The sequence below is a fragment of the Cornus florida genome, unplaced genomic scaffold (genome assembly GCF_030987335.1).
Source record: "Cornus florida cultivar Cherokee Brave unplaced genomic scaffold, ASM3098733v1 CherokeeBrave_3.0.0_Hap2_Chr09, whole genome shotgun sequence".
In the NCBI taxonomy this organism is placed as follows: Eukaryota; Viridiplantae; Streptophyta; class Magnoliopsida; order Cornales; family Cornaceae; genus Cornus; species Cornus florida.
The window spans coordinates 60,561,425-60,574,677 of record NW_026775579.1 but is presented as its reverse complement, the minus strand read 5'-3'; the positions used below and the strand labels follow the sequence as shown (position 1 = coordinate 60,574,677).

Sequence of the window (13,253 nt, the reverse complement as noted above, 5' to 3'; positions counted from 1 at the left end):
GACTTGTTAACAAGTTTTTTGGTGAAGTGATGCTAGCCAAGCCTTCACTCAGTTGAGTCACTCAAATGATTGATGGATTTCATCACATAGTGGTGGTGGGATCCACCATTTTGGATCGATTCGGATCAGATAGCATTAAACCTTACTACAAATTAAGGCCGAATAGAGATTCCGACTTTGTATTGTGACTAGATAAGAGATGAGCACAATGCAAGAAGATAAAACTCTGAGATTATACTATTTTTGAACAAGCATACGATTCAAATGTACTAGTGAGTCAAATAAGGTAGACTCGTTTATTAATTTTCTTTAACATAAAGTTGACATGAAATTCAAACGAATAATAGAGGAATGAGACAGATTAGTACGAAGACTTTGGTCCCCTATAAACGATAGAGAAGAGAAGAGAAAACAAAAAACTGTTTAAGAAAATGAAATTGTTGTCTCTCATAAATGTCTTTGATTGGTCCTGAGAGATCTGTCTCAGGGCTCAAAGAGTGACTCGTGACCTCAAATGTTGCAGTCACTATCTGACCCTTGCGTAACAAGTTGGAGGGAGGGAGGACCCCATTGCCTCTCTCTCTCTCTAGAGAGGCCAAAATGTGTCTCATGGGCTGTTTGGACATATGGAAACATGGCTTCTCATGCTCATTCAATGTTGTTTGTCATCTTTCTGCCCGCTGTCATCCTTTGATAGATCAGATCAGTTCAGGATAAAATATAAACACCCTATGTAAGTAGGGTACATAAAACAAGGAAAGTAATTAAAAGATTAAAATACCTTTATGTATTTAAAAGAAGAAAAAAAATATAAAATAAAATTAATATAAAATAATCAAAGTACCCAGAGGGAAATAATGTTTATATGTAAATTAGTTATAAAGGCATTTTGGAAAGACTAAAAAGTCAGTTTAGAAAATTTGTTACTTAATATAGGCACGCGCAAGACACAACTCACATGACTACTTGAATATATTATACAAATTAAATCCTTATTTGTCCATTTTTTAAAACTTAATGAATTTATATACCCAAAATAAAAATTAGGGGTGTTATTTATTCAAATTTTAAACATTATAAGTGTTTTTTTCACTTTACTCTTGAGAAAAATAATCATAATACTACTTAAAAGTTGGAGAAATATGGTACTAAAATTATCTCTTCCAAAATAGTGTCTTGTCCCTTCTAATTAGCGATGCATGTTATAAAAATATTGTGATGTTTAGTCCCACGTCACAATATTTTAGTAACATACATCACTAACTCGGACGAATGGTACTACAGTTTTGTAATAGAAGATTTTGTTTTCTGTGTGCCAATGCAAATAGGAATGGAGGTTGAAATTTATTCTAGGGGAGAAAACTTTGGGTTTTTTCCATAGACTAGCTTAGGATCAAAAAATGGACCCAAACAGAGTTTCGAAAACTATTTCATTTTGAGTTTCATTCTTGGAGAGAGATTGAAAGCCTGTGAGAGAAAATTGTGTGGTTTGTCTTTGTATATTAGGTCATGATCACCAAAAGCAATGGTCCCTTACACTAGTAGTTCGAAAGGGTTGCTCTCGAATTGCGTATTTTTCCCCATCCTCTCATGGATGTTATATCAAATGCGTCTAGATCGATCATGTAGCGAGTTTCTTTTTACTGTAACTTGTTGTAATTTTTCAAATCATTAAATTTAGCTGCGCATTATATCATTGTTGGAATTACATCATGGTATAGTGCTTGCAGAGGATCCTGACTCATATGGAATATTTTCTCATACACTTGGAAAGACTCGAACTTTCTATATTTTCTCATACACTTGGAAAGACTCGAACTTTCTATATTTTCTCATACACTTGGAAAGACTCGAACTTTCTACTTGTATTTGAAGGTAAATGAAATACCATGTTGGCTCATTACAGACAAATATCATAATATAAGTTACTTGTATTTGAAAGGAAATGAAATACCATGTTGGCTCATTACAGACAAATATCATAATATAAGCTATTAGGTAATGTTTTTGGAGAAGTGGTAACTTTAGAATTTACTAAAACAAAACATATTCAAACACTAAATTTGAGACCAAGTCCCATGTGGCTCAATCATTCAATACAATGTAAGTGATTCTAAATGAAGTAATATGAAATGTAGTGGTAGCAATATATGTAGTGGAGAGAATTACAGACTAAACTTTTTGAGAATAAAGGGTAGAATTAAACTTCTCTCCACCTTCTTTTTTTTTATAAAAAAATAAAATAAAATCGCAATAATTGATATAAAAAAATATTCTTATCATCAATTACATAATAACCCCCAACAATATTTATTACTAGTTAACACTGCATGCGAGTCTGGACAAGTTAATTAATGTATTTGCTCATCATGTAACAAATTTTCAGACAGAATTACACCAATGCTTGCGCATATTGTTCAGAATATTTTTGTTTTTTTGTCATTCGATAAAGATAATGTCCGGTTGTTCTTACAACGGCCTCATTAAATTTTCATAGGGTCTATCGTCTACATGATTTAATAATAGCGACTACACTTAACATATCTCCACAATATGCAGATACAAGAAATAGTCAAGTAGTGACAGCAAAAAGGAATGTATTAGTGACAATAGTGGTTGGGATAGTGGCACGAGAATTGACTATACAGTGCAATGGTTAGATATAATTAGATCTGTAGTTCTACCACTAAGACCTAATTATGTCATTATCAATTTGGAAACACTAATTTCATTCATTTATTTATTATTATTATTTTATTGATGATTGAGATGTCGAATCTCTCGGAGTATATTAAAAATTATTATTAAATACGAAAAATCTTCAGTTTCATATATACATTATCCTAGCAAATTAGAAGTAGAAAGAACTCGATCACACTACCTTGCCCTGAGAGCTGGACACTTGCCTTTAAATAACTACTTCTGGCTCAAGATAGATTGTAAAGATAATGAAAGAATGATAATTAATAATATTGATTGAGTCATACATCTGACTTTGTTTGGTTCAAAAGGAATTGCATGTGATGTACTTTTGAGTTTCAACTTTCAACTTATTTTTTTTTTTTTTTTGCCTGAATTTCAACTTACTTGACCAGTAGTGAAAGTGAAATAAGAGGGTTCAAAAGGAATTGCATGTGATGTACTTTTGAGTTTCAACTTTCAACTTATTTTTTTTTTTTGCCTGAATTTCAACTTACTTGACCAGTAGTGAAAGTGAAATAAGAGAAATCAAATGTAACAAAGTTCATGGGGTCCATTATAGTTCAAATATAAATTAAAAAATGGAAATATAATAACACGAATTAGATAGAAATTAAAATATAGTAAAACATACATGTGTGTGTGTGTGTGTGTGTGTGTGTGGGGGTGTGTGTGTGTGTGTGTAGTTCTCTCATCGAGCTCCTAATGCCAGTCTTTGTCCAACCCAAAGGACAAGAGCAGTTAAACTTTGCCATGTGATGGTGAATTTTGATTGAAAAGTGGCAGATATTTCTTTGTTCATTGCCTACCCAAAGTCCAAAATGGCAACCTGTCTAAGAAAACACAGCTTGACTAAAGAAGTTTATGCGAATGTGTGTCGTGTGTGAGAGATAATAAAGTTGGTTCCGTGACTTAAAGTCAGGTCAAGCGAGAGTGAGAGTAATTTAAAAGCAGAAGTAGGGAGAATAATAAAATTAAATTAAAAATAATAAGAATGGAAGTGAAAACGTGAGCAGAGCACGAGTACGATAGCGTGTTCAGAGTGTAAAAACGACACTCAATGATGAGAATTATGTGATTTAGTTCTTAATTACATAGTCTCATTCCAGCTAATCACAACTCAATACATAAACAAAAAAATAAATAAATAAAGTTGTCTCAAGTTTTGATTGATTGGGATTGTGTACTCCCAGATCATTGATCCCAACCAATCACTTTTAAACACGTAAGCAAAAGAACTTAAAAGAATATACATATTTCTAACACAATTACTTACATGTTTAAAGATGATTAGCTCAATGCGAGAAATTCCGAAATCATGCAACAATTTCTATAAATATTTCTCCACGGAATATATAGTCAATGTTGTCTCTCTTTGTTTTTTATAACTTTTGAAATTAAGTGACTGGTTATGATATTAAAATGTTCCATTTTCAATGTCCATACTGAAAGTGGGGACCTTGTGGGTTCAAGAAGACCACAAACCCTAGCACCATCAATGGTTCAAAAACATATCAATGATTCAAATACCAAACCCATACACTAACCGTCCTCCATTATTAGACCTACAAATATTATATATATTATATATACACACACACACACACATATATATATATATAATTCGGGAACGATTATAATCCGTATATTGTGTGTGCGTGACTTTTTCTACTAACCCACTTATGCGTCAAACACCATTCTTTGACTCTAATGCCCACCTACCATTTATACTCATCAAAAACCCCACCATCAGACCCGCTCGAATCCAAAATTCTCACCGGCAACTTTTCTCCGCGGTTCTTTGTTGTGTAAAATTTCACCACTATAAATGATGGATTTCACCATGATCTAATTTCACCTATTTAACCTTTTCAAATATATATATATATATCACCTATTTTTACTTACTTATAATAAAAAATAAAATTCATTATTTTAAAATTTAAAAAATGGAAGAATTTATGATGTTAAAATCTATAAAAATTATGAAATTTGCGGTTTTAATTGTTGAAATTCACTATGGTAAAGTTTATGGTGGTGCAATTCTAAAGTAAATGAGATGAAAAGTTAATGGAGAGGATTCGTGTCCCGGGTGGTGTGAGGGAGCTAGAACTAAGTGACACTGAGGGTGCAGGAGCGGGAATAAATTCAAGAGTAAGAACATAAAAGCATTAAAATTTAAATCTCACATAATGGGATCGGAAGTAACAGCATGCACGGAAGTGTATGCCCCCAGTTTAGAATAATTACGTGACTTGGTTATAATCACAAATTTTTTCTTTTTAATAATGAATTTAATGTACCTATTTATGGCTATTAAATGTGGTTTATAAAGCAAGTGTCATGTTGCCAGAGTATATGGGTTGCTCCTCCTCTCCAGGAGCCTGTGTTTGAACCTTGCACCCTTTCTCTCTTTCTCTAAGGATGGCAAACGAGGCAGAGTTAGGGCGGGTTCATCACTAAATTCGCCTATGTTTTAAACCCACTTGGGGTTTTCAATTTTTTTATCATACCTATCCCAAACCCATTTAAAGGGTTACCTAATCCACCCCATTAGGAACGGGGCTAGGTGAAAACACGCGGGAAAATTTTCCATCCCTACCCCTCTAACCAATAACATTCTTGCCTTGAAAAAAAAAAAAAAAAAAAAAAAAAAAAAAAAAAAAAATGAGATTTGCAAATGAATTTACTTGCGCCACATTCAAATTCGCTCCCACTACGTAGGCTGGATAAAACTCGATAAGAAATTTTTACACTTAAGTGAGAGCCAACCTTAAACTTAATTCTACTATTTGAGTCAATCCCTTATGATTTTGTGCCCCCCATTCCAATTCCAATAAATTATTTTAGTCTTGCCTTTAAAAAAATCAAATCTAGTAAAAAAAAAAATGTGTTAATTATTATTACAATCATTGGTACAACATATAATTACTCTATTTATATAATACATATATATATGGACTATTTATATAATACATTTTTTTTCTGTTATTTATATAATATATATATATATATACACACACATATGAAAAATACTAAAAGATCAGGAAAGGACCGAATTGAGTGATTTTAGGATTTTTATTTTCGAAAAGAAGTAGCCAAATAATTAAGGTCAAATAATAAGAAAGAAAATATTTATTTTTGGAAAGAACTAATATATCTTGCAAATTGTTTTGTATTACTTATCTCTCAATCTAGGTTATTTATCGGTCTTGTCCATCTCTCACTCAATTTAAGGTTAGACTTTTATCTTTACACATAAGTTATGGCGATTGATATATATATAAGATGAATAATGACGTTGCAATTTGAAAGTAATTTAATTGAAAAGTTAAATGGTTTAAAATTTTAAAATAAATTCATACATCTATGTTGTCATTAAAGGTTGTCAGAAATTACTGCTAATGCCTTTAAATTCCTAAATGATTTTAGTCTTGCCTTTAAAGAGTCAAATCTAATAAAAATATATATTATTAATTATTACTATACTCGTTATAATCGTTGCTGCAACATATAACTGTTCAATAATAGCATACTTTTTAGTGGCGATAATCAACTCCTTATCATTTCCAGCCAACAAAGGAATACACATATATATATATATATATTGATATATCCCTTCAAATTCCAATTAAAATATGGTTTCATTTATCAGACAACTGATGTTCTCTCCATTTTTAACTCTCATATTATGTATACACGTGTTTTTAAAGAATACATTAAAAATGCGCAAAAAGCAAATTAGTTACAATTATTTAATTTTAAAATTTTAATTTTATATTACTAGTTAGCCCCCTAAATCAATATTTATGACTTTGACAGCCAATTGCACGATTGAAGACACACGATTTAACGGTAAGAGCACCCTCATCCTAGCACTGCCCAATGGCCTAACGTTCAACCAACACCTTAAAAATCTCCTCTTTAACCACTTCCACAAACCGAGACTCATTTCATTCATACGAATAATATTTGTCCAAGTTAATGTGGTCTAATAAATATAAAACGAGTGTTCAAAATTAAAAGTTAGGATTTAAAGTATATGTCTAAAAACAAAAGTAAGTAAGATTCCTAATTTAATTTAATTTTATTTTAATACTTGTTAACAATTTTATTAGGTCAGATTAGTAGGTTCATTTCATTCATACGAATAATATTTGTCCAAGTTAATGTGGTCTAATAAATATAAAACTAGTGTTCAAAATTAAAAGTTAGGATTTAAAGTATATGTCTAAAAACAAAAGTAAGTAAGATTCCTAATTTAAATTAATTTTATTTTAATACTTGTTAACAATTTTATTAGGTCACATTAGTAGGTTGGATAAAATTCATCCAATCCGAGTTGCACCAATGTATTATCCCATATATATATATATAGACTGAGGGAGTGAGAGACTCATTTATACAAAGACACACATATATAGACTGAGGGAGTGAGAGAGCAGAATGGCCAAGGAGAAGACCACCATGTTCATAGAACAACCCGGGATGCTAGAAAATGGTCATGTTGGCAAGAACTTCGACGACGACGGCCGTGACAAACGAACTGGTACTCATATACATACGTACATACATACATATATATATATATATGCATTGTTTTGTGTATGTATGGTGATGAATCTAAATTATCTAAATGGTGTGAATTATACAGGAACTGTGTTGACAGCGAGTGCACATATCATAACAGCTGTGATCGGGTCCGGGGTTCTGTCTCTGGCGTGGGCCATCGCCCAGTTGGGTTGGGTCGCCGGACCTGCAGTTCTCATGGCCTTCTCCTTCATCACATACTTCACCTCCACACTCCTCGCCGACTGTTACCGGTCGCCTGATCCGGTCACCGGCAAGAGAAACTACACTTACATGGAAGTTGTTAGAGCCCACTTAGGTACGCAATTAATGACCAATTCATTTATGTCAGTCAGTTCAAGCCGTATGATAAAGTCGAATTTATTCGATTACATTTAGGAGAGTGGGAAATGATGCTTAAATGCATTGAATATTAATATTAGTAGTCATTTTTCCATTTAAGGCTGTTCCATATTAATTGTCTTATTTAAAAAGTTAAAACAAAACAAGACTACAACTAGAACTAGGTGAATATTATTTTTGAAAAACAAAAAGAGTAATTTTATACATACATTAATATATTATGAAAAACAATAAATGAGGTTGTTTGATCTACCTAGATAGCTATTATTATTGAAAGCATCAAATATATATTAATGGTTTTTTGTGCTGTTTTTTTGTGCTTAGGAGGTGTGAAGGTCCAGCTATGTGGAATAGCTCAATATGGTAATCTCGTAGGGGTGACAATTGGATACACAATAACTGCATCTATCAGTATGGTGTAAGCAATCAATAATGGACCTATATATATATATATATATATATATATATATATATATTATAATTTTGAAATATCTGGACTACTAATTAATGTAATATATATAATACTGTTGAACTAATAAATTTTGTTTTTTTCTTTGATGAATCAGGGCCGTTAAAAGGTCAAACTGTTTTCACAAGAACGGGCATGATGTGAAGTGTTCAATATCAAATTATCCATTTATGAGCATCTTCGCGGTGATTCAGATCGTCCTGAGTCAAATACCAAACTTTCACAAGCTCTCATGGCTCTCTATTGTAGCAGCTATCATGTCTTTTGCTTACTCTTCTATTGGTCTTGGACTCTCCATAGCCAAAGTTGTAGGTACGTAATGTAATAAATATCATAAAACACACACTGACACACACACACACACATATGTATGTATATTTAATTGATGGTGTAGTTAGTGGTTTAGCATTAATATTGTAATTAATGTAGTTCGATGTGGTCCATGCATGTGGATTAGGAGGTGAGCCTGTAAGAACAAGCCTGACAGGCGTGGCAGTGGGCGTGGACGTGTCAGGCTCTGAAAAGGTTTGGAGAACATTCCAAGCCATTGGAGACATCGCATTTGCTTATGCTTACTCCACAGTCCTCATCGAGATACAGGCAAGCCAATATATATATATATAAATATATATGTACACACATACATACATATGCTAGCTCCACTTCATACGTGCATACATAGATATATTATTATTTTTGTATATATGTGTGTAGAATTGTATGAGCATATATATATATATATATATATATATATATATATATATATATATTTCAAAAATTAAGTGGTGAAAATAACTACTAATTGTTTTAGAGTAATGTTTTTTTTATCAAGATCATCAACCCTCCAAGAAATATGAATGCAAAACATCTATATATATAGATATATATATATATATATAATATTTATGTGTATACGTTAATAACATGCACTATGGATGGTGTATGTATGTCGGTGTATGTATGTCGGTCCCTAGTATGAGCAATATATATATATATATTTGATGGTATGATACATGATTGAAATGTGTGCCTCATTTCATTAATGTCGGCTTGGCATACTGTAACTTCCAATGCATCTAGTCCATATAATTAAATTGATTTTATCAACGTAACTTAGTTTAAGTCACATAAAGTGGGAACGAAAACGAAAGCTAAGAGCGTGAAAATAATAAAATTAAGTAATAAGTAGAGAGAATTTGAACGAAAACATGCTCGGAGTATGAGAACTCACTCAAAACGTGAGAACGACACTTATTAAAAAAGATTATATAACTTAGGTCTTATTATGTACTTTATATATATATATTGTAAGTAGCAGTAGTAGTATTGTACTAATATTTTGTAATTAATCCGATAAATATTAGTTTAGGTTAAGCTTTAAAAAAGTGTGTGGACTGATTTAACACCCTCAAATCAAATCAAGTTGCAATCAAACTATAAATAAATATATAAATAAAAGTTGCAATCAATTTGTCCTTTCAACCCATTTAATTTGTCTCATGAACTTGTTCCAAAGCAAAATAGACCATTTAATTGAATTCTAACAAAATCATGTATATATATTATGAATTCGATTGGACAATGATTAAGGTTTCATTATCATATTAAAATTGAACCCCCAATATATTCCCAAAAGAATAAATATGTTTAATCTCGATTAACGCACTACCACGTGCAGAAGAATAAATTCATCCTCATTCTATAGATTGAATACATGATACTGTCACACAATTAATCTAACAAATGAAAATTGGAGTTTATTATGTCTCGGTATTATTATTATTACTTTTTATAAATTTTATTATTATTATTTTTTTTCCATATTGTAAAGCATTGTGTTTCAAATGATTCCTTGTGGACCACTGAATTGATGGACCACAAAAGTTTAGAATTTGGGCCATTGAATGTGTTGGCAATTTCACAAAGAATTGAAAGCACATCGTTTAGTACCATACTTCTATCTTTTGTTGTCTACCATCCTTTTTCATCTTTTGTTCCATGCTGTCCAAATTACAAGATTGTCATGTCGGTCCCACCCAAAAGATATCATGATAAAAAGAAACTACCAACAGCCTAACACCATTCTTGGGGTCAATACTAACAACCCACCAAGGAAAGTTATTTTTTAATATAAAAGTATGACATCACTTCTTTTTTTTAAGAATATATATATATATATATATATATATATATATATATATATATATATATCATGACAAATTAGGGCACTCTAATATTGTAATATTTATTAATTTAATTCTCGAACATTACATTTAGACGACTTCAAATGTTATATGTTTAATTTAGTACGTGAATCTGTAATTACAAATGAACTTATTATCTGAATGGTATAACTTCTCATAAGAAAAATGAAGGTGCATTATGTTAGTAGGTTCAAATGAATCAGTAGTCGCGATGGATTTATAGTCTGAATGATATAACCTCTTATAAGAAAAACGAGGATTCTAGTCCCGATCTTAATATTCATTTATTCAAATATAATTATACCCATTTGCCCTTGTAAAGAGTTGAAACTCTACTAACGTTATCGTGGCCTAGTGATTGGGTTGCTTCCCATTATCCTAAGTAACCCGACTTAGAGCCTTACCACCCACTAATTTCTAATTTAACATTTCCTAAATTATATGTAATTAACATGTTTGAAAGTTATTTTTATTGCATCTACGTGCATGACTTGAATTGGAGTTCTAAATGGATTTGCATTGGGGTTCTAAATGGATTTACAGGACACACTGAAATCACATCCGGCTGAGAACAAAGTGATGAAAAGGGCCTCTCTCGCTGGAGTTACAACCACCACCTTCTTCTACATGCTATGCGGTTGCGTTGGCTATGGAGCATTCGGGAATAAAGCACCGGGAAATTTTCTCACCGGATTCGGTTTCTACGAACCCTTCTGGCTAATCGACTTTGCTAATGTCTGCATCGCGATCCACCTTATTGGCGCTTACCAGGTAAATCACCTGTCTTTTGTATGTTGTAAATCGATAATGCAACACATTATATCGAGGACTAAATACTTACGTAATATCAATCCAAACACTCATGCAACACATTTAATTTAAGTTATGTTTAAGAGTATCGAATTGATGTCTTAAATTTATTATAATTCATTTGTATTGTGTTCGATGATATGATATTAGTGTCATGAAATTTGTTATTAACAGGCACGGTACTATATGGTGCTGCCCCCACTAATTTTTTTTTTATTTACATTATGTACCTATAAATTTTATAAAATTTTGAAAATGCCTCCATCAAAACTATAAAAAATTTTCGATGGTGCCCCTCTCAACAAAAATTTGACGTCTAGAATCAAAGAAAATTTAATTCAAACTAACATCGTTATTGACAGGCACGGACCTATGTGGTGCTGCCCCCACTAATTTTTTTTTTTTATTTGCATTATGTACCTATAAATTTTGTAAAATTTTGAAAATGTCCCCCACTAAAATTATGAAAAAACTTCGATGGCGCCCCCTCTTAACAAAATTTATGGGTACTAATAATGGACTACCATGCACAGGTTTTCTGCCAGCCTATATTCGCATTCGTGGAGGGTCGCTGCCACAAGCGGTGGCCGGAGAGCAAATTGGTAACCTCAGAGTACGGCGTTGACATTCCGTTTTTGGGAGTTTTCCGCGTGAACTTCTTGAGGTTGGTGTGGAGAACGTCGTACGTGATAGTGACAGCGGTGGTGGCCATGATTTTTCCCTTCTTCAACGACTTCGTGGGACTGATCGGAGCAGCCTCATTCTATCCGTTGACGGTGTACTTCCCGATAGAGATGCACATTGCGCAGACGAAAATACCAAAGTACTCATTCACATGGATATGGCTGAAAATACTGAGCTGGACTTGCTTGGTGGTGTCGCTTGTTGCTGCTGCAGGCTCCATACAGGGACTCTCTCAGGATCTCAAGACATACAAGCCCTTCAATACTCAATGAGTTGTTTAAACCCTATTTTGTTGAAAAACAATGCAAAATGTAATATTTTTAATAAAAATGAATTTGTGTGTGGATGTATTTTATATCACCGAATGTGTGTGTGTGTGTTCTTGCAATATGTTTCTCCGGTCAGAGAATTGCAGTTTGCATGGAAACTCGGAATTATAGGAAATAAAATAGGGATTAGCACGTAAACATGGAGTTTATTTACCATTTTATGAATTCAAAGTCCTAATCTTTTGAAAAAATAGGATTTACCGAAATATACATATGTGGACATGAGAAAACATTGTTCACTTGCCCAAACTATCCTTACTATTTTCATATACCACTTTTGCAACAAGTAAATACAACTCTTGTTCACAAAAGTACCACATCTTGTGAACAATTTTTTTTTCATGTGCACTTCAGGTTTTTTGGTTAACTTCACTTTGTTTTTAAATATTACAACTTTGACTTCATGAAATAGTAAATAAAGATCCAAAGCTCTATGTATACCAAATAATCCCAATATATATATATATATATATATATATATATTGATGCCATGTTTGGCTATACCGAATTGACGCCTTGAATTTAGGATTAGAAAAACCATCAATTCAATACTTTGAAACATAAGATAAGGAGATTTTGGTCTATCTCCTCCCGACCATTGCTTCTGAAATTTCCCCGATTTTCTGGCATAAATTTTGGGAGAGTCTAACATAGCACAGTCCGATTCATTGAATTATATTTGTATGTACCCTTCCCGGGAATTGAGAATCGAATACAGCTCTGGTGTTTGTATTTCGATTGATTCATGCAACTCTCTGAAATATATTTTAGGGAAGTGTGACATAGCACAATCTCATTCATTCAACCACACTTGTATGTACCCTTAAACTAAAAACACAATACAAGTCTGTTGTTTGTATGCATTCTTTAATATCAACTAAAAATTGCAATCTAGATGACTGTGGATGAGTCACCGTGAATGAGATCTTCGTGTAAGTGGTGGGTCTGTCACTGTAAATTTGCAGCAGTGGTAAAGTAAGGATGTCTGGACGCAATTCCTCATTTGAATCTGAAATATGTAGGGCTTCCCACCATAACTTTCTAACGAGAAATTTTACAATGCATCGGGATTTCCCAGCCGTTGAATCATCCATCAAGTGAGAGAGAGTCCGGATATCGTAGAAT

The 13,253-nt window shown here is 32.5% G+C and overlaps 1 protein-coding gene across 1 annotated transcript; it reads left to right on the top strand.

The window, feature by feature from the left end:
* The first annotated feature begins 7,066 nt into the window (after positions 1-7,066).
* On the top strand, positions 7,067-12,159 carry LOC132274060 (amino acid permease 6-like). Its single transcript, XM_059775216.1, has 7 exons — positions 7,067-7,249; positions 7,355-7,588; positions 7,957-8,050; positions 8,199-8,413; positions 8,559-8,701; positions 10,849-11,076; positions 11,649-12,159. Exons 1-7 carry the CDS (start codon positions 7,147-7,149, stop codon positions 12,069-12,071), a joined length of 1,440 nt encoding a protein of 479 aa, XP_059631199.1. The 5' UTR covers positions 7,067-7,146; the 3' UTR covers positions 12,072-12,159.
* Positions 12,160-13,253: the final 1,094 nt, after the last annotated feature.